This window comes from Thunnus thynnus, chromosome 12 (assembly GCF_963924715.1).
Source record: "Thunnus thynnus chromosome 12, fThuThy2.1, whole genome shotgun sequence".
NCBI lineage: Eukaryota > Metazoa > Chordata > Actinopteri > Scombriformes > Scombridae > Thunnus > Thunnus thynnus.
In genome coordinates, this window is record NC_089528.1 from 26643145 (window position 1) to 26666214 (window position 23070).

The 23070-nt window shown below is 39.2% G+C and overlaps 1 protein-coding gene across 2 annotated transcripts in view; it reads right to left on the reverse strand.

Annotated features, from left to right (window-relative positions):
- The window catches only part of LOC137194597 (neuropilin-1a-like), an 86922-nt gene that overhangs the window by 32943 nt on the left and 30909 nt on the right, over positions 1-23070 (reverse strand). For both annotated transcript variants that reach the window (XM_067606651.1, XM_067606650.1), the window contains exons 4-6: positions 18534-18761; positions 12291-12461; positions 6842-7008 (exon numbers count right to left, since the gene is read on the reverse strand). In XM_067606651.1, coding sequence (XP_067462752.1) covers positions 6842-7008; positions 12291-12461; positions 18534-18761 — 566 coding nt within the window. The remainder of the gene's footprint in view (positions 1-6841; positions 7009-12290; positions 12462-18533; positions 18762-23070) is intronic.

A 23070-nucleotide genomic window follows, 5' to 3' on the forward strand; every position in this document is an offset into this window, starting at 1 on the left:
TAAACAGGAAAAGCCTCAGCATTTACAGTACTCCTCTGGCCCGCCGCTGCAGTCGTTTCATGTCTTCTGTATCGGTCGGTCTAAGCTCCATTCTCCAGACTTCCTCTATCAAATGACTAAGACTAATTGTTCTTCCATATTCTAATTACTCAGCACTTGGCAGTGCCTACATGGATGCCACAGTAAATAGTCACACTTAGAGCTTTTTAATGAAGGGAACAAAATGCAGGAAGGGGGCATAATTCAGTAGAAGTGTGGCTAAATGAGACTGAACAAAAACACTGCTACTTCCTGCCAAAACAGGATACTGCTTTAACAGTGATAGTGAAAGAATGAGCCTCTATTACTTAATTCTCATCTGAGGTTTTACAGTTTTCTTAAGAAAGCACTGTGTCCTGTTGTTGATGCAGCGGATGGCATGCAGAGAGGAAAATGTTTTCGCTACATGCACAAGGTTTTCTTTACTAATTACAACAACTACATGCTTTGGTCTTCACAAAAGAAAGGATTCAATCGCTGTTTTGGAGGTTGCATTTATTCAGCCTCACATTGTGTTCATGTTGGATGTTTTCTTGTTGGCAGAGTGGAAAAACCATCAGTGACAATCGACGTATTGTATCTGTCCTGCTGACGTCATTTTTGGTTAAAATGGAAGCTGCGTTGGTGGTTCATTTAACATTTTTCATACTATTAAAAGAAATATGTCCATTTAGGAGAGTTAAAGAATGTAAATGGACTTACAACCACTTGTAAACCTGCGTCAATCCACATTTGTCGCCTTTCTTTGTCACTATTTTTCATGGATGTAGCTCAGTAGATAAAGTATGAAGATGACGTTCCTGTGTATTATAGGCTCTGTTTGGTCAATTGTTTCTCCAACCACACAGCCAAAACAGCACTAAATGAGCACTATACAATTATAGACAACACTGTATCCAAGAAAAATGATGTTCACTGTATGACATATCATATAATTCACATTAGCAAACATGGTTTTGGATTACACAACTCAAGCAAGCTTCATGAGTCTGTCAATTGGTTTTCATGCTTTTCAGAAGTAAAAAGAGAGCAATAGCTGTCAGGAACAGTTGGAAAAATACATCTAAATATCTCAGATTGTACAACATGCATGTAGGAAAACAGTCAGCCAAACTTGCAAGTGGACACGGTTTGTAGTTTAAGAGCTAAAACCTGCAAAAACACGTTTGGGACTTTAAACACTCGCTGGAAAATCACATGATGATGTTTCTGTTTGAAAGTTTTACATGATTATGTATCTGCTGAGTGACTTTTATAACCACTGGGCCTGTAAAATGTCATAACAGCATTTCTTAGTGACTGTTTCTCATCTCTGAAATACTTTCTTTTTGCAGCCTGGAGCTTTCAATCCAAAATGAACAGACTAATGAGATCTACTTGGTTTAGGGGCATTATTTTCTTTGATGAATGACATAACTCCTATTTCATCATTTTTTTAATTTTTTTTTGTCTCTCCTCTCTTATTAATTAAGAAACCAGCTGTATGATTAGCATACAAAGCCCCTTGACTTCTTCCACCACAACCACTAAACTCAGACAAAGCCTCATATATTATAAGTTTCCGTGTAACTAAGTCTGATTTGTGTTGAGGTATGTCTCGGTTATTGACGTTTCACGGGTTTGGAAGTTCAACGGGGCTTTCCTCTGGAGGCCTGCTCTGGATAGCGAGACGCTTTAACGCTCTCCGGAGGATCTTTTGTCTTTCGGTTTTCCCCCTGCCCCGGCTTCCACAACACACCTCGCTCACACGAGGCCCAAATGTGTTCTCCAGATGCACACCGCCAACTTCTTCCTGGTGGCGTCAAAGAGATCCTGAAGACAAACGGCAGGGGCGTCTATAAATACCTGTAGCCAGGAGGGGAAGGAAGCCTTTCCTGGGCTTACATCATGGTTTTCAATAACAAGTCAATTTACTACGACCTGTAAAGCTGCACCTATTGACCATGTATGAGACACATTCATATAAATGGAGCCTGAGTGCAGTTTTTCTATCTGCTCAGCATTTTTTTAAAGACATTAATTCTACTAGTGTGTGTGTGTGAAATGTCCAAATGCAGTCATGCTGCTTGAACTGGATGCTTAACTCTGTTTGTGCATTTCAATTAGTTTTTTAATTGAGTAATTAATTAAAACTACCAACCTAACTAACTGATACTCTGAACTCTCTTTTTCATTACTTTTTCTCATTACGAGGAAACGATCAATCTTTTATTTTCAGTTACTGTTAGAAGAGTTCAAGTTTTAGTTCAAATTTTTAGTATTTCTCCTTGAACACGACAGTTAATTCCACTTTAAATCCTCACTTGGATAAAATGTGGTTTACAGATATGGAGGTTTTCCATTTCATTGCAGATATAGACACATAAAACTGAGGTATGATCGTTATTGTGTATGAAACATCTGGAACTTTGGTTTTTATTCTTTATTTTTCTATAGACTAAACCTAGTAGTGAAAGAGTCGCCTATTAGAATGTAAAAAGGGGATATATAATAAGATAAATCGCCAGTCTACACCTTATCAGTCAATATTTTTTGTTGTTGTCCTTTTGATTTAATAGCTTATTGTTATTTATTTACTTCTACGTATGTGCATTCTTTCTGAAAAACTGCTAACGACTGATATAAACGACTACTATTACTACTACAACTACTACTACATCCAGCATGATGATGAAACGAGTCTCTACAGTGCAAACTATGATTACAGATTCATCATAAAGCTAGATAATGAGCTCAGTGTCTGCCGCCATCCAAATTGCCACTGGGTGACATCACCCCAACAACGTTATGAATAGTAACCTGAAAATAGCATCAATAAAATATAAATGCTTTTAAATGAATAATAGAGGTGTTTGCAGTGGGGGAGGCGAGCATGCAAGAATTAACTAAGTCATAATTTTCTTCTCAAGTAAGATGAATGGAAAGCCGTAAGGCAAAACCACGCCGCGCGGAGCCGGCCACGCACCACACTTAATCAAATAAAATGGAAACTTCTCTTGACAAAATCCACCAGTCATAACTCAAACGCTTCACCGAGTCGGGAGGGGGGGGGGGGCAAGCGGCAGTACTGATTCTGAGGCTATAAATCAATGTGGCAGGGGGATGGTCTGCTGCTACTTCAGGAGGGACTGCCAACAAGGCTTTACTTGAACAACAGAACACACACACACACATGGAAATCTGTACACACACACACACACACACACCCTGTAGCTTCTAGCTTTGGGGCTGGAAGAGCGAGCGCGTGACCGAGAGGTCGCTGGTGCAAAATCTCATGACTTGTGAGCAGAAATTGGCGAGGGAGACTGAAGCGAGGAGTGTCGTCACCTCCCGCGGTATCTACAGTCAGTTTATGTGAATCCTTATGGAAAACGGTGTAGGTCAGAGGTCAACAGCTGGAGTTCTGTGCGGAGAATCACTAGCACGGTGTTGCTGAGAAGGTGCAGACATGTTCAGCAGACTCTACCAGGTGTTTTACTTTTCCGTTTCTTTCTTTTTTTTTTTTTAACATAATACATCATGAGAAATGAGCATCCATCTGCTTTTACTGTAATTTTTGTGGTTGCTGTAATCAAAAAGTGGAGAGTGGGAAAGTTAAAAGATTTGCTAGCTTTTAATTTCAGGCCTCGGGGCAGTTAAACCAGGGAGGTTTGAAAGTTTCTGTACCTTTTGATTTTGCGACTTTGATTTGGTTTCAAGGTTAGTAGGGTAGGAGACACAAAGATGTTCATGGTGCAGGTAAATCAGAAATTAATGTTATAGTTCATTTTTTAAAGCATACAGCACATCTGCTTGCTTTAAACTGCAATCAAAGGTTGCAGTTTAAAACAGAAGAGTTTACTGAAGGATCTAAAAAAATATACAAGCTCCAAGTTCAAAATAAAGCTACAACATATTTTATGCACATCCCAGATATGTTGGCAGTCGACAAAAGTTGGCAATAAAGAGGAAACTATACCTGATAAAGATGTAATGTTCAAATGTCACTCTGGGGAACATCACAGTATGACTTCCTCTATAATTGTTTTAATTCTAACTTAAATAAAAAGATACACATCACACAAGCTAAAAATAACTCTACTTAATGACGAGTTTCCTCCTCTCCCGAGCTTGACTTGGACAATACAATTACCTTCTGACAGCACAGAGCAGTCTGTAATGCAAATAAATAAGATTATATAGCTGTTACTTTGCTATCCAATCCATTAGTATGATTATATATATATATATATATATATATATATATGTATGTATAGAAACTGCTAAATTTGCTGTCTTTACTTGACTTTACAGGATTTCCGCTACAACAGAAACGTATGAAATAATGACAGCAGAAACAAGCCAATAACATCGTGTTCATCATCTTGCTAGCTAGATAGCTACATTTAATAGCAACATTATAATATGTAATGTTGGCCCATTTATTGTTTAATAAATTGTAATAGAAAGAGTTTTGTCCCTTTATCAACACTTACAAAAATACACAAGTTAACACAAAATAATGTCACTTTTAAAAGGTATATGTGATAATTAAAACAGATTGGACGATTAATTTAGTATATTTTAGGTGTGCTGAATAGCCTTCAGGTAAATTTAAGCTCTCCCCATATTGTATTAACCCATTAACCTCTATTAAAACACTGTCATTATATCATTATATCCCAGAGGGCTCGGCTGTGGCCCAGTAGCTAAAAGACGTCCCCAGACAGACAATAGAGAGCCACTATTACTAATGTAGCACCGAGGCTGTCTTCCTGTCTACTTCCTGCTTCTACCTCCACAGGAAGGAAGTGAGGGTCGGTTTTTACTGCGAGGGGCATTGTGAGTCTTCCTCTATGAGTTCCTGCCCTGCACAATGGGACAGTCCTGCACACCAGCCGCACCTTAATACCGGGTCTATCTGAGGGGGAGATCTCACCCAAAATTTGTGTTTCTTGGTCCAAACCATAGTAGACTTTTTTTTTTTTTTTTTTTCAGGGTTACAAAGGAAAGTGATAACTGAACCAGGATTTGTCATCCTGTCAGGTCTGATATTTTGGCGCCATGAGGAATCCAAACATATCTGATTCAAGTTCCTGTAATTTTAGTCAAACATGATGGACTGCACGCTTTCTTCAGGGGTTCACAGGAAAAAACAGTTGCATGTGAGCACTGGTCAGACTGTGGTATGACTTTATCCATATATTTGCAGCTTTTCAAAAGTCATTGCTACCAACAGTCTGGTCATACAAAAGCCAAAACGCAATAGCTGCATGCTGCATTTGGTCAAAATTGAGTTATATCTGTGAAAACGGCATGTTAAATTTGCTAGAAAACTACAAAACAGAGCTAACACACAAGCTAACACCAAGGCAGCTAAGTAAAAGCTAGCTGGTGAGATAGCCACGGTTAGCATTCCCTAATGATAGGTTTGCTTTTTTCTCCCCCTAGCGCTCTCTATCGTCTGGGACAGGTCTGATTTCTGTCCCCAGAGTCAAAACTAAACATGAAGAAGCAGCTTTCAGTTTTTATGCTCCACATATCTGGATCATGTATGAGACACATTGACACATGGATCTGCTGCCTTTTATTAAATCAAATTTGAGGCTTTTTGATTAATATCTTAAACGTCACTGTAACTTTTATCATCTTGTTTTTTCTGTCTTATTCTAATTTAGCTTTCTTTTATTTTCTACATAACTCTTTTCAATTGTATTTAAATGGTTTTTTTTATTATCTTATGTTTCTTTTACATTCTGTCGTGATGCCTTTTATGTTTTGTGTGCAGCACTTTGAATCTCCTTGTTGTTGAAATGTGGTATACAAATAACTTTCCTCGCCTCTATAATTAAAAAAACATCCATTTTGATGGGCCGACATCTTTGTAATTCAGTTTGTTATTCAACATAGCTAAATAAGGCAGTAGCTAATTTAGTCACAATGAACTTGGAGTGAGATTTGTTCCCGGAGGGTGGGGGGGGTGTTTGGGGTATTTTAGCAGTACTTATTTTTGTTCATAATAAAATGAGCATTACTCATGGTAAATTGACCCACTCGACCTCTCTCTGACCTTATGAACCGACACCTTTTCCTTAAGACTTTTTCTTTTTGCTAATTTGTGTTTATTATTTATTAGGTAGCATATTTTTCTTCAAAACAAAGGATCTGTGATCTGTGCTCCTCACCGGGTTGCTCCCATCATCCTACACTCCCCACATCAGTCTCTCAGGTTTATCCAAATAAAAGTAATATCTGAATAAATTATCATCTTAATACAAACCCAGAACCAGAGAAAATAAATACAATATTCAATATGAACAAGAGGAAACACAGCAGGGATAAATCTGAAACAGTCAGATTGTATAATTACTTCAATACCTGCAACCTCGCCGCTCTCAAGTGTGCAGGCCTCTCATGTAACCTGTCGAAAACCTGCTCCAGCTCCGCATTTTGAGATTAAACACTGTTTTGTAAAGGTTTAACAAGGAAGATGAGAAATCTCAACTGTGCTGAAGAGGCAGGTTTAATAAAAAATGCATGTTGACTTTTTTTTTTTTTCATCCTGTGTCCCCATAACGTGCAGAGAAGTGGTACAAATGAGTGAACAATATTCTGACCAGATGTGAGCAAGATCTCAACGGTGCAGTCGAGTTCAAACTGAGGAACACTACGTTTCTCCAACGAGCGAATGAGCATATGTTCATTTTGAGATCAGACTTGAAAATTAGACCGATGTGACATAATTTCAGCTTTTCTAATCCTTCAGGACTTGAAGAACTCTCCACAGGAAGTCATCTCTTAACATAACCAAACATTTTCTGACCTGTATCCACTCCCTGACGGTGTCGTCTGAAGGCGTCCAGCCGTTCTCGTGGTAGTTGAGGCGGGAGCGTTCTGGGGACCAGTTGGAGTTGTACTGGGAGGAGGCGGTGATGTGGTCTGAGGAAATTTCACCGGACTGCATGCCCAGTGGCTCCATACAAGCGAAATCTGTCAGACGCAGAAAGGAAACATTATTAACAAATATTAAAAGGTAGAAATTTTATTTAAAACCACAAAATTATCTCAAAATATGTTTTTGCACACAAACAGCCAGTGATGTTTTGGTTAGAGAAAGATGAGTCAAAAACATTGCCAAGATTATTTACATTTTTTACTGAAAACCATTAAAATGACAACATCCAGTCTTTGTCATAGCTAACGACGTGACTCAAAACTATTTAGATGCTGCAACACAATAAACCCAGCAGGAGCAAATTCCTAACGCTGACTAGCTTCATAGATGTCAATCATGTGACAAGTCACTCTCTTTCAGCTGCTGTGAAGCACAACATACTGGTCTTCAAGGGCAAAACTTTTAGGACACAGTTAGAAAAAAGTATCCAACAGAAAAAATCTAGATCAAAAAATCAAGATATAATCAAACTAAATACTGAAAGGACAGCGGATGTGTCTTGAATCGTCAATCAGGAAATGTTTCATATGTCTCATGTTGGAAATTAAGTTTTAAAGTCCAAAATTTCAGCAAATGTTCTGCTCTATAGCCCCCCCTGCACATACAGCAAGCAGTGACATTGGAGTGTCGCCCAGACGTTGTAAACCGTCTGTCCCTGCTCCCTGCTGGGCAGTCAGCCGCAGCAGTAAAGGGGTCATTTAAAAACACTGTTAGAGACTGTTTGGCAACCTTCCCTTTACATTAAGGGTCGGAGCTGGGTCGCCACCCACCAAACACAAACACAAAACCACAGGAATTCATCAGAAATCATACACTCACAAACCTAAACTGCTCCTTTTGTCTGACCGATGACAATAATCAAGTTGCATCGACATAAAACTGAGAAATCCAGCAAATATTTACATTTCAGAAGCTGGAGCCAGACATTCTTTAAACGATGAACTGTTGATTATGTGTCAATTAGCTTCAGTTTATTAATTCTGTATGTATACGAATACATTGAATCCACGACGACACTTGTTGCTCTCGAAGACTCCATCTTTCTTTTCGTATTAAGTAAATGGGATACACTCCTCCTTGGATAATTTTATAATACTTTGGACACACGAAACCATTTCAAAACGGCATCTGGACAAACTCAAACTACAAGCCTGAGTCTCTGATGCAGCAGTGTCCACTCTGCTGTAACAGCAGGGGAGCCTGGGGAAGGAAGAGGGAGGGAGGACAGAGAGGAAATGTGTGTGTGCGTGTGTGTGTGTGTGTGTGTGTGTGTGTGTGTGTGTTGTGTCTTTGTATGTGGGAGAGCTGTCTGGAGACACAGGGTCTGCCAGAGTGACACAAACACACTACATCATTCCAAGTTCCATAAATAAATAAGGGTGAAAGTTTGCTTGCGACATCACCAAAAGCCTGCGGAAAGCTGTGCTCATCATCAGTATTTGTTAACTTGACAATTTTCAGGCCTGAATCTTCCGATCCAGACGTTTCCCAGAGAGTATTCTTGAAAATGTTCTGAAACTACAGTTAGACAGTGAACATCTGCCTCGAATTCTCTCTCTTTCTCTGTTTTTCCTCTGCTCCCGTGTCCAAAAACCTGTCTTTTTGCTCTTTTCTCATTTTTATTCATGAGATGACCTCCCTCGTCTCCCTCACAGCAGGCGTGAGGGACAAACTTCAACCCCGTCCCTCTCCACCTCTCCATCCAAAAAAAATGAAAGACGGGACGTAAACCGACGCCCCACCGACGGGTTCGGCTGATCAAAGGCCCAGCTGGAGGCCGTTTCTTGAGTCGACGGAGGGAGAGAAAAAGCGTAAATTCACCACAGGAGGGTTTTCATGTCAGAATTTGATTCCTGTGTGGCTGATAGCAAAGACTGAATGGACACAAGCAGGATTTTAGAGGCTAAAGAATATTGGTGTAAAAAATCTGTTTAAACAGAACACGTTCATAACATCAGACTGGCTGTAACATTTAGAGAAAAGACAATGTAATTTGGTTTGTTAAGAGTCTTTGATTCAATCTACTGAGCAAGATGTGTTATTTAAAGGTGCAGTGTGTAGAATTTAGTGGCATCTAGCAGAACAGACTTGTCAGAAATGGAATATAATATTCACAAGTGTGTTTTAATTAGTGTATAATCCCAATAAAATATGAGTTGTTGTCTTTTTGTGACCTTAGAATGAGCCCTTTATATCTACATAGGGAGCTGGTCCTCTTCCATGGAGCCCGCCATGTTGCACCGCCATGTTTCTACAGTAGCCCAGAACAGACAAATCAAATACTGGCTCTAGAGAAGACCTTGTGCCTTTTTTGCAAGTTTTTTGTGGCCACCGTAGGTTCTCCTACATGCTTGGAAGGGGAGGGGGATTCAGCTAGATGCCACTAAATCTTACACACTGGTCCTTTAAGCTCAACTAATTAGAGCTTTGTTTAACACCAGTTCTGCTATCAGCCATCCCAGTTAAGACTAGAGGGACAGATTTATCTCTAACACACACACACACATACAGTACGAACATGTTTGATACATGTAGATTACGTCCACATATTATCACATTGTCACAAATATTCACCATCAACATCAGATAGCAAACACACACACACACATACACACACAGAATACCACACAGCAGCACCCACATCTTCTGCCCACGGCAAAAACAAACTGAAAGTGAAGATACTGTAATTGCTGTGACCCCTTTGGAGAAAAGTCTGCATACACACGTGATTCAGAAACACTTCCCTAACACAACGCTACTGCACTCTGATTGAATGGTGTGTGAATATCACGTACACATTTCCTTTAACTTTTGGAACTTAAGGAGACAAAGCTTTTAAATACACTGCTCCTTCCACCTGAAACCAAATCCAAATATGTGCATCTTAACTAGATATTCAATTTTTGCTTATTAGGATCAAGAACTGCAGCAATTAATTGATTAGATGATCAATAGAAAGGTCTCTAACAAAGACCACACCAACAAAATTGTGGATTTGAAATGATTTAATTGATAATATAGAAGGAGGAGAGCTGGGATGGTGTAGGAGGGATGTTGGGAGGGTTACTTTAAAAATATATACAGATACAATTACTAATTACCTGTTAAAAAATGTAGTCAGTAACCTAATCCAAGTTTCACAATATTAAAGTAACGTAACTTCATTACTTTCCGTTACTTTTGGATTACCTTGATACCAAATATGCAAATAAAGACAAGAGGAAAGAAATATCACGGCCTGTGAGGTGAGATTGGTTTGTCAGTAACTGGATATTGTTTGTGATATTTTACAGAGTGTGTCACAGTTTTAAAGCCTGTCTAAGTTATCTGTTAATTTATTTATCAAGCACTTTTCAAGATACTCAAAGAAGCTTTACACAACAAGTTAAAAAAGATCCTGAACTTAAAAAACACAATAAAAGCACAAGGTATCAATCTCTACAAATAGCACAGCAGACCCCAAAAAACATGATTAAGTTCTCAAACCTACCTTTTTTGATTTTTACCATTTTAAATGAGGAAACGACAACAATTCAAACAGCTTGACTGACCGCTTTGTGCAGCTGCAACATGTGAAAAAGATCCTCCTTTCCAAAACAACAAATACATTCACAGTCAGCTGATTTAATTTAGAAGACCAACACATAGAATATTAACTTAATTTCTCCCAAAGTGCCCATGTAAACCACGGCGGGACCTTGTATAAACTCACCTCTGTACACACGCACATTCCTAAACGGCTGACTGAGGTCGAGGTTACCGGAGTGCAAGAAACCATACGAGCCGACACGACTGAAATCTCTACAGACATTCCAACAAGGTCATACAGTCAACTGACGCAGACGAATGGCTTGTTTTAAAGAACATGTGGACACAGAGACACACAAAACAATGAACAAGAACAGGAGCTATAACCGAGCTTGAGAAACTCTTTGACTTGTCATAACATTGATAGTCTGATGCATTGTTCAACAAGGCAAGATGAGAGTTAAAAGTAGGACAAAAATGTAAGCAGTCTTTATCAGAACTAAATCATAATTCAAATCCAAAGTTAAATCGATGAGATGAGATTAAATCTTCACTTTGCTTTAGTGAAATTCTCTGGATGTCGGGGTAACGCATCTCAGGATCATGTCAGACAGTGTCAGTAAAGGTACTAATTATAGAAAAAGTATGCAAGATTGGAAAGGCCCATGTAGCTACACTTCCTGTCACTCAGCAAATAACTAACCTCAACCATCCAAAGGGGGTCACCAGATAAATCAGAACAGTCGTAATGATGGTTGATTAACAAGTAAGGACAGAATTACTGCTATATAATATAATCTTTTCTAATTTTTCCCAAAACCTGGGGAGTTTTATCTCTTGGGGACTCTTGAAACTATGTTAAAGGGAACATCAGTCTTTGATTAAACTGTGACTCTAAAGAGCTCTAAAGGGTTACAAGACCAAAACGGTTAGGAAACAAAACAAATAGACTCTAGACGTTGTAGCAAGTAGAAACCATAAGTGGATTATTGTATTAGTTGGTCACGAGAAAATTCATGCAAAACAATTTTAAGAATCTATTTGTTTCCAGTCACTTAATTGAGCAAATATACAAAACATTCTCTGGTTTCAGCCTCTCAGATGTGAGGAATCACTTGTTTTCTCTGCTTTACGTGATTTTAGGTGTAATATCTTTGGTTTATGGAGCAGACAAAACGTGCAATGTTGAGACATCACCTCGGGTTTTTACCTTGATTTACTGTCCTTTTACAACTTCAAAGATGAATCAACAATCAATAACCGCAATCCTAGTAGCACTCCTTAACTGATGGTTAGGTATCATGTCTTTCTCTTCCTCTTAAATCAAAAAGTCAGTACTTACATGAAGCAATCACATGGTGTCACAATGAAGTAAAATGTTCTCTAAATCCAGAAATAGTCAGTTTTTTTTTTTCCTTTGCTGCATGCTATTAAACCCTTCAGGAGAAATTCTCTTTCGGTTCTCCTTCGTTCCAACTCACAGGGTCAAAGGTCAGATAGAGATGAGCTCCTGTAGAGCTGGAACAGATTCTTGCTTAAGGACACTTTTGGTGGAAGTGGAGTTGATGGACAAACTGCTTATTTACTCGTTTTCAGTTCTCGTTTACTGTGAGCAGTATCAACAGTCAGTGTGGGAATTTTGAAGCATTTTTTCACTTTAAACGAGGCGAGTGAGACAAATAAATAGCCAGGAAATGCACCCCGGTCCTTTCTAATGCCAAATGACATCTCTAGCCACCACATCACACCCATCACCCCTTCATTTTTTTTATTCATTTTAGCTGCTCACCTTCATCTGTGTGTCCCGGAGGGAGGCTCCTCTCGCGGATGGTGTAGTTGGCGGAGAATCCCTCTCTGGCGATGGCGTTGTCAGTGGTGATGGTCATGGACAAGATGCCCGTGTAGGAGATCACACGGCCCGGGGAGGACTGGCCACAGTAGCGGCCAATGTGGGGACCCACTGAAAAAGAGAGAGAGAGGGAGAAAAAGGTGAGAGGAAGGAAGGCGATTCGAGGTAGGAAACAAGGAAGGAGGCGAGGGAAAGGTGAGAAGGAGAGATGAAGCCAGAGGGAGGTGAGGTGGGGGAGAGAGAAGAGAAAAATAAAAGTTGTGATAGGAGAGACGAGCAGAGGAGGTGAAAAAAAAAGAAGAGCATCAGCTTCATCACTCATCAACTGCTTGAGAGCTTTTACTATTCACTTAGTCCTTTCCTGCCCTCACTATTCTGGGAAATGTTTCGTGACTTCAAGCGAAACACGCACGCTTGAGACTTGCTTTTTAAATCTGTTATATCTTCTCAGAAGTCTATAAATGTCCAATTTAGATTTTAAAAAAACAAAACAACCTTCAGTTTGTTTAATCTGCTCTGTTCAAAGCCTTCAGACAAACACAGCGAGCAGCTTGATCTCCTGTCAGCTCCAATCTCTCACCTCTCATGAGTGACGTGACACGTTTCAATGATAAAGAATAATCAAGAATAAAGGTTGAGGCGGCAGGTAGCAGGAACACTCGTCTCCACATCGGCACTTATTATCCAAACGCTATATATAAACTGTATATATAAGATCACATCAGGTAGAGAAGAAGAGCAACCCTTCTATTTTAAGACACACTATCACTTGTAGGATGTTAAATGTGTTAAATCTGCATGTTTTGTCATCCTGTTATCTCTCATATTCACGACTCGAGACTACATGTAGCAGAATGACTGTGATCCAATTACAACAATGGTATAATATTACTTTTTGAAAATGAAAGGATTAGTCCTCAGATTATCAGACGCAGTGTTGTAGGATGAGTAAAATGCTGCAGATGGATTAAACAAGACTAGGTCAAAACCTCGTATATGACTGGACTGTTTATGAAGGCTTTTAAATTGAAACAAGAGTAAAAAGAGCAAAAATAAATGTCAGTTTAAGCAAGTAAAGAAGAAAACAAACAAGTGTATACAAATAAGTATAAGTAAGTATAAGCAGTAAGTAGTAAAAGTAAGTAAAGGTAAGTATGTGTATGAGTAAGTAAGTATAAATGTGTAAAGTAGTGGTAAGGCAGCTTCCCATTATAACAAAGGCAGCCACCAGTTAGTCTGACTGGCGGTGAGGTGTCACTGTTGGGTAGATTTGGTTTATCACAGTGGAAACGTCAGATAGGTCGAAACTACATATCTTTAAACATTACAGTTACGGCTGAAAATGACAACAGAAATAAACAAGTTTGCAGATTTTACTGCTACTTGTCTACGGAGGAGGTGACTATTGTTGTTAGCGCTACGTCACTGTGATTTGGTCTATATGGCTGGTCCCGCTGTTGCAGTCCAGCCAAAAAAACATATTTTCATGCCTCAAGTATTAATACGTTCAAGTCACGGAGCTGAGCATCAGTTTTTCTGAAAGATAAATCCCTGAAGATCTTTCAAAAACCCAGAAAGTAATCCAACAGTTAGCACAGATCTGAAGGTACGTCCAGAATCCACCAAGACTCCTCTGCCCACCTGGATTTAAAAAAAAAAAATCCATCTGTCGCACAATAAAAATGATTTTTAACCATTTTCCCAAACTGCAACTCTATTTCCTAATCCAAAAAAAAAGGAGAAATGCAGCACACGTCGGTAGCTCATATGTTAGGACGCGTGCCATGTAACCACAACATTTGTGGTTCGATTCTGGCTTCGCTGCATGTCACTCCCCATCTCTCGCTTCTCTTGGCATAAAACGCAGCAGTAAGTGACACGTCTCCCTGCTCGTTTTGTATGACAAGACAAATAGAAACTTGTTATTATGTATGAAAATGTATTATTATGCAAAACAATATTAATATGCATAAACAACTTGTGTGTGGTTCTCTCTCTCTCTCTCTCCACTTACTCACTGTCATCAATCTACTTTAAAAAAGGCATAAATTAAATGACTAAAATAAATATCTACAGTACACCTCTTAGTAAAACTTGCACAAATCTAATAGACATGATACAGAATGTTACTTCAGGCTACATCTGTCTTGTTAAAAACCTTTTTTATTGTGCAGCTGAGGGATTATTTTTGGTCCAGATTGTTACAAGATTCTGGAAAATATTTAAAAACAATCATTAACTGTTAAAGTAGTTACGTATTTCATAAAAACAGATGTTCATCGCTCTGTGACTTGAATACAATGATGCACAAACTGAGGCTAACGATCTACTGTAACAACATGATTTTGATATATATATATACGTGCAGCACACAGCGACAGACTCTCTCGTGTCTAAACGCTGCGGGTGCTGATGTCCCTCACAGTTTGCTGGCTATTTCATCCTGTTCTCATCTGTGAGAAACAATGCCAGACTTGTGGTGCCTCCTGTTTGGTGGAGATACTGTATCTGCAGCCTCTCAAGGACTCAATGAGCGAACGTTGAGTCCAGAAATGAAATCATACATGCTACAAAAATTATACTTTTCTAGTTAAATTTCCTTCATCTTGCACAAACAAAATCACTAAAGTAGGCGACCGCGCTGCAGCGCCGAGTTTCGGTTATCAGGTGGATTATGTTTATCAGTTTCAGTTTGAAGCAGGTAGTCGACAATCTGTGACGGATTATATTTGGAGTCGTTTCAGCTTTATCTGAGCTAGTGTGGAATGGTTTACGCTGTAAAACTGTGTTGTTGTTGATGCAATCGGCTCTGAAATGGAGAAATCCTACAAGGCAATATTGCTACATTTACATTTATTTAGGAAACGATCAAATCTGAAGTAAACAACGAGGGAAAACACGGAAGAAGATTCGATTCCAGCATTCTCAACATCATAAACAATCAGCATGTTAAGAGTATCAAAGCCACACAAATAGCCTGAAGCTTCGTTATTGACCTTGAAAATAGCAGTTTGACAAAAACATCTTATCACAAGCTCTACTTTCCTGTTTTTCAGCCTACTTTTTCAGATCTGTAGCCTTCATCATGTATATGACAACTAAGCAAAGTTCATCCGCTAATGAAGGCCATGAGATGTGGGTGAAAGCTGCAGAAAAAATGAATACGTGGACCTTATGATAAGAAGATAAAAGATGTCTAGAAGATTTATATTAATAATTTTTGGTGAATTGTTTTTCTAAACAAACTTAAAACCAAAAAAAATATTATTACTAAAAAAATAAAGAATAAAAAAGTAGCCCTCGATATTTATTTGTCTGATTCAATCTCAGCACAAGTATCACCCAGAGAAGAAACTCTATTCTCCTTTTGAAGAACAGATTTGCTGCTCTCAAAAGAAAACAGCAGTGCATGATGGGAAGGTTTTTGTGTTTGTGTTACCGCTGCGGATGCGTTTGATGAGATGAAAAATTACATCCTGGTCTTCACCCTGCTACGGGGATGCTTTGTTATCTGCGCTGACACACATGTTCACTTAGCAAACACAGGAGTACGGGGGGCTTTAGCATCACACACCAACATAGTACACCAACACACACACACACACACACACACAGGCGTTCATGCAAAAACACACACCTGAATTCACACACACACACACACACACACACAAACACACACACAGATCATTTGACAGGAGGAGCCCTGGCATGTTATGTATACTGGCACAGCTTTAAAGTGTATGTCACTGTCTGTATACCTGTGCCAGTCTTTGTGTCCCTCATATTCCCATGCCAGTCTCCTCCCTGGCAATATCAGGCAAAGCTTTGGGCACAGCGGCGAGTATTGTGGGCATCCTGGCAGCCTCCGTAGGCCTGTCTAAGGTATGTAGCTCCCGCCATTATCTGCACGCTGTACGGCTAATTAGACAACAATGGAGGCTGAGAAACGGCGTTCCAAACGAGGGGAGGGGTGTGAACAGGGGGTAGAGCAGGTTGCGTCTCTGTCATTCATGTGTTCAGAGAGACAATTTTCCAAATGTGGCTGGTGAAGGAACAATGAGCTGTGAACCAAATGTTTGCTTGAAGGGGTCTCTCTTTTACACACTTAGCCTCCATGTGTGCACAGGAGGAAGTGTTTCAAGACTGAAATAATCAGATCTAACGATTATTATTTACTTTAAACCTCTCTATGCTAGTAATGTTTCAGTGCCTTTATTTGGCTTGGCTGGTTGTTGCGGTGGAAGAATGTGATTTATAACACTCCAACGTAGTTAAATGTTTTCCCTGTGAAGCATAAGGTGAAAATGAGTTCATCTTCTGAGGAGACGGAGCACAGATCTTCTGCCACAGGCGGCTGATGAGAAGCAAGTGATCTTTCATTTGGCGTGTCTCAATTTGGGCTTCGAATTCAACCATTTTTCAGTGTCTTTTGAAGATTTAGTTGGTTAGAATTAGAGAACATAAGCATGTTCTGTGTTTTGTTGACTCTTGTCAGAATGAGGCTTCCTCTTTTCTTTTTCTTTTTTTTTTTTTTTGCATTTGATCTTACAGATCAAGACGTTCTGGTGAAATCATTTAGGAAGTTCTGACATATCAACGGAAACCACAGACGTTTCCGCAGAGAGCTGACCCGCTTATCACCTTTAGAGTTTTGGTTTATCTAAAATCTCTCTTCTTGCATTTTCATAAACCTTTAAAACACTTTCTATATCATCATTTTTTTAAGGTCTTAAAGGTGCAGAGCAATCCTTTTTTTCATACTCTTGAGATGTAAAGAAGTAAAAATAATCCCTTTTTATCATTTAGATTTGGCTCTGGTGTTAAGAATCAATCACGGCTAAGGTGGACAGCAAGGACGCTTTATTCATCCAGCCAATCAGGACAGAGAATTACTGTATTAATCACCGTATTATCCTCATGTGCCAAATTCCTGAAACAGCCTGTAAATCCTTTTGACGATTGTTCACAAATGTTAAATACAAGATTCCAGGTACTAAAGAGATCAAGCTGGATAAAGTTATTTTGAAAGTGATACATGCATCCTGTTTAAAGATTTATCTTGTTATTGCAGACATAAACGCAAGAATTTTAAAGTGAAATTACATATCTATCCCGTCTTGCTTTCCCTACTCCCCTACTCCGTCCTGTTTTCCTCTCATCTATCAACTTATTTTTCTCCTCTGCTTTCTCCTTCGCCTCCATCGCTCAATCCGAGCTCGTCACACCTGCAGGGAGGCCATCCATCCTCTCTTGTCCTGCCTCCTCCTCTCTTTCACCTCCACATGTCCCTGTCTGTATCTCTGTCTGTTTTCTGTCAACATCTGCAGGGGGAAGCCGTCCCGAGCTCTTCTCATCCTTCTCTCCTCTCCGCTGCCGCACAGCTTCGCATATTTATCCCCTCCCCCCTTCACCTCCACCACCTTCCTCCTCATCCTCTCCTACATCCACCTCTGCATCCCATTTTTTCTGCTCACATCTTCTATCTATCTTCAGATATTCATGTCGCCCTCAGGATGAATTGTATTTGGACTTTGGCCAAATATCTGCAAAACTAATAATAACATTCCCATCAGTCTCAGCTGTTGAGTTTAGTGCTAATTAGCATAAGTTAGCATGCTAACACACAGAGGGTGATCATGGTAAACATCTGGTTAGCATCAGTGTGTCAGCGTTGCCATAGTGAGCAAGCTAGCATTCTAAGGTTAGCATTTAGCTCAAAACTCCCTAAATACAGCCTCATTGAGCTGCTAGCATGGCTGTAGACTGTAATATTGTTTCTTCTTCAATTCTTTGAACCTTTATCTTTTGGACATTTTCTTTTTTCTCCACTATTTGCATTGTGTACTTTCCTTGGTTTTGTATTTTTTACTTTGGACATAAAAGCAAAAGCTGAAAAAAAAGCCTTGAAAAGTTCACAAAATGCTTCAGAAATTGTAATTTAGCAGGAAAAAATTTAGCTCATGTTGTCTTTTTAATGCTAGCTAGTTAGGAAAATGTGTTTTTATGATCACCATATTTAATGTGTAAGTCTAAACAAGTGAAAAAAACATGAAGAATTTCAAGTTGTAAGATCGTATTTTTGCATATCCGGTGCTTTGAATAGAAATATTTCTTTTGTTTTACCTTCCCACCCTTCACTGGTTTCTCTCCCACAAGTTCTAATCTAATCTCTCTCCTCCTCACCTGCAGGGAAGCCATCCCAGATCTCCAGCCAGTCGTATCGGCAGAGGGCGCCCGGCGGCGGCGTGGTGTCGGGCTCCATGTCGAAGCTGTCAAACTCCACCACGATCTCCGACATCTTGGGGGCAAAGATCATGAAGGTGCAGTCCAGGTTGTTGGGATACTTCTCGGGGAAGCCCGGCGTCTTGATGGTGCCACTGGGAGCCGTGAAGTTCCTGGAACATTCTGGACCTGTGAGGAGAAGATACAAATGAGTTTTTAAAGTGTCAAAGCATGTTTGGACAGTGTAATTAATACTCGCTTGGACAGAAGTGTTAACTCTCCGAGGTCAGAGGGCAGAGAGGGGGTCATAACATGATCTCATATAACTGTCACTTTGATTATGACTTCCAATCATTTTTGCATTTGTTTTTCTTATTGCAAAATGAGCCATCTGTGGAACTATGAAACAGAAAAAAATAGTGTGTGTGTCTTCCCTGCCAGAAATTCAAGGTTGCATAAAAGCTGAGAAAATGTCTTTAGCTACACGTCTTTATCTACACCTCTTTCATGCAGCACTTCAAAACAGTTTCATAATCTGTTTTAAAATAGGAATCACCGTCCGTGCCAGAATATGTCTGTTTAGGTTGTTAGTTTAAACTGTGTCCTCTGTCTTTTAAAAAATTTTGACCTTTTTTGTCTTTCCTGCTGCTGCAAAAAAGGATAAAGGCTTTTTAGAGAATAAACTGAAATGCCCTTAGTTTTTGGCTTTTGTGTGTGTCTCAAACACTGGCAGCCTCAAACACTTTTACAGCTGTGACCCAGCTGTAAAGACCCAGATATTCTTTGAAACAATGATGAAATTCAGAGAAAAACAGCTCAATCAGACAGGAAACTTTCCTTTTTTTTTTTTTAATGTTTCTGAACTGGTTTTAAGAAGAAACAGGACTTTATCCCGAATAAGAAAAATTACGTCACTGAATCCAGATAATAACATATAATACATTAACAAAACTGTATTAAACAGCAAGTAAAATAATCCCAGGGCAATTTGTGAGGCTCGTTAAGACGCTGCACACAACCACAACATGTCATCTCCATCCAATCAAGACAAACTCTGCCGTGATTGGTCCCCCTCCCCTGTCGGAGCCGTCTGTGTCTGTGTTGTGACTGAGGTGTTCGAGTGGTATTTATTGACTGTCCCGGACACTCCGAGGCTGTTTACAGAGACTGATCAAGCTTAACAAACAGCACACACACGCACACACACACTAACCTACATAATCAGTCAACCACAATCTCATACTTTGTACGCAGTGTGCAGTCAAATATCCATTTTATTTTGTACTTCGTGGATCCACTTTATTACTTTGTTCATCTCTTTCGATCTCATCTGAAGATCTGTGTTTTCTCTGAGGTGTTTTATTGATGTGGTTTTCATTTATGCTCCTGCTGTTCTTTGATTGACGTGTTCGAGCAAACGGCGCGGCGTATTTGTCTGCTGTTATTTTGCACCTTTTTGACAATGATGTTCATATTTTCACATTTTCATTCATGCTTGTAACACCTTCTAGTGTTGAAATCGTCAGCTGTGTTGTGTTTACATGACTCCCCCTTTTTTTTTTTTATATTATTCTCACCATTGTTGGGTAGTAGTGTGATCTTGTTGTGCTGGTTATGAAAAGGACTTTTATTATGAAAGTTACAGGTTTAAGCTTGCTTATTTAAATAAGATATGTTATTATTTTCATTGGTACATATATTCAGAGACCTTTCCATTAAGGTCATGTCTTGTGTTTTTAGTAAAGTCTCTGCTAGCTTTACTTCATCTTTTGTTTCTGGATTACAAGGAAGGTATACATTTTCTTTGCTCAATGCTACATATGTTAAGTGATGGTATTGACATTTTATATTTTGGAGCTGCATAAATTCATTATATATGGGAGGATTTTGTTTAAGAATGTATGTGACAGTGTGGAGACCATATTATTCTCACCATTGTTGGGTAGTAGTGTGATCTTGTTGTGCTGGTTATGAAAAGGACTTTTATTATGAAAGTTACAGGTTTAAGCTTGCTTATTTAAATAAGACCTTTCCATTAAAGTAATGTTCTGTTGGATTACAAGGAAGGTTTACATTTTCTTTGCTAAATGCTACATATGTTAAGTGATGATATTGACATTTTATATTTTGGAGCTATATTTGTTTGTTTTCGTGCATAAATTCATTATATATGAGAGGATTTTGTTCAAGAATGTATGTGACAGTGTTCCCATGTGGAGACGATGTTGTGGGGTATTTATTGACTTTTCTCATGATGTTACAAAGATAGAGATTTCGCAAAAGAGACGCAGTAAATGCTTTGTTTCTCTACAACTGCACTCGATTCTTTTCTTCTACATAACACAAAACCCAATTGCACCCACAACATTCACAATAAATCCTCTTTTTAAACACCACACGCTCCTCTAAATCATAGGATAATGAAAGGGTTGGGTTTAGTGTTTTCAACGCACAAAAAAGTTGAAAATAATTACAATTTCACTCAGTCAAAACAACATGTGACACAGATGTCTCCTGATAAAAGTGCAGACGGAGCGGCTGGCTAACACAGCAGATGTTATGTCATTGTCGTCTTTGTACACAAGCTGTTTTGTCTACGGTCACATTGACGCTGTCGATACCGCTCGTGAAAAAAATCTGTGCGTCGTCTCGCATCCGTCAGCCCCCGCTGGCAGTTCACACCTCGCTTGTTGTACAGTGACATGAGGACACGAGGTTACAAGACGGTGACTGATCTCTGTGGGTGGAAGACGACACGAGGCGCGGACGAGGGTCAAGCATCCCTCGGAGGCATGATGATGTGTGTGTGTGTGTGTCTGTGTTTATGTGTGTGTGTAGAACGGGGGGGTTCTCATATTGCCAGGCCAGATGTGACCTGCATGTTATTTGAGCATGCCTGTAAACATGAATTTCCCCCCCCCAACCCTCAACCCCACCCCCGACACACACACACACACACGCTGAAGCACAAAGAGAGACACACACTCCAGTGGACCCCTTGCTGTTGACACAGGTGGTGTCATTAAAAGGGCAACATGATGAACGATGTGGAAGGATGAGCAGCGAGGGATGAGGCAGGCTTCAATCCTGCTCAGCTGGCACACTTTCGAGTATATGTATATGTGTGTGTGTGTGTGTGTGTGTGTGTGTGTGTGTGTGTATGTGTGTCAAATGTGCAGATGGGTTGTGTTTCATGAGATATCTATGCCATCTATGAAGGTAAGATATTAATGTGAGCTTGGGGCAAAAATATCCTTAAATGTTCATACAGTATAATGTCTGGTAAATACAAATAAATGACACACACATTGAACACATTTTTTGTTGTCATGCATTGATGTGCTGAGCCTCATGAGCTACTTTAGCTTCTAACTTGATGATTCATTGCAGAGCGCTGCGGATGAGAGCTACGGAGCAGTTTTTGATCAGAAGACAAGCAAGTAAACATCTACAAAGTGGAATACAATTCTGACTACACACAAACCGCCACATCAACAAAGGATAAAACAAACAATGACATAAGCTAGAAAGCATTCAGAGCCAATATACCTCCAAAAAAAAAGCTTTGTTTTATTCGAGTTAGTGCAGTACTTTCATGAGAAAGAACAAAAAATATATATATCAAAAAAGAAATACAAAACTTTTCCCTTCTCCCATGGCCAAACTCCCCACTGAATTGTATTTAAATCTATAAAAAAAAGAGGTTGCTGAAGCCAAAAACATCACTTCCTCAGCAGAGAAAAAAGAGGAGAAGACAAATCAAATCTTGGAGGTTCAAACTGATTGTCTGTTGGATTCAATGTGATTCAAGCTGTGGTGGAAAGTAACAATTGATTAAGTGCTCTTCTTTATTTTACATACTAGTACTTTACTAAAGTATTTCCATTTCATGCCACTTTACATGTCAACGCCATTACAACTCAGAGGGAAATATTGTAATTCTTTACCTCACTACATTTATTTGACAGCTATAGTTGTAGCTGTTACCAATCATACTTAACATATTCTCACATTATATAGAATATCCTTATATTCTTTATCATGCACTTCCATTGATTACACTAACCAACAGTATACTGTTAAGTAAAAATTGGCTCCAGCTCGACCAATATTGATGATGCATTACTTATACTGCATCAGCAATATTAATATAATCCAGGTTTTCACAGTTTAAATGTCTCAAAAAGGACAAAATTGCCTCAAAGAACATCAAACGAGACTAAAAGGTTGCATATATTGTCTCTTGTTATTGTGTGATGTCACCAACATGAGGATATACTTTCATCAAACAACATTTCTCTCATCTCTCATCGGCTCATCTTGTGTCATCAATCTTTCTTTCATTCATCGTTTTTTTTTTTTAATCAACGACCCTTCAATCAACTGCATTGAGGCTTGAAGTCGCCTCAAAAAAAACCCCGCATTGACTAAACCACAGACACATATGTCTCTGGTTTGGAAACCTGCAATAAAACGAGAGAGTCGGAGCAAATATAGA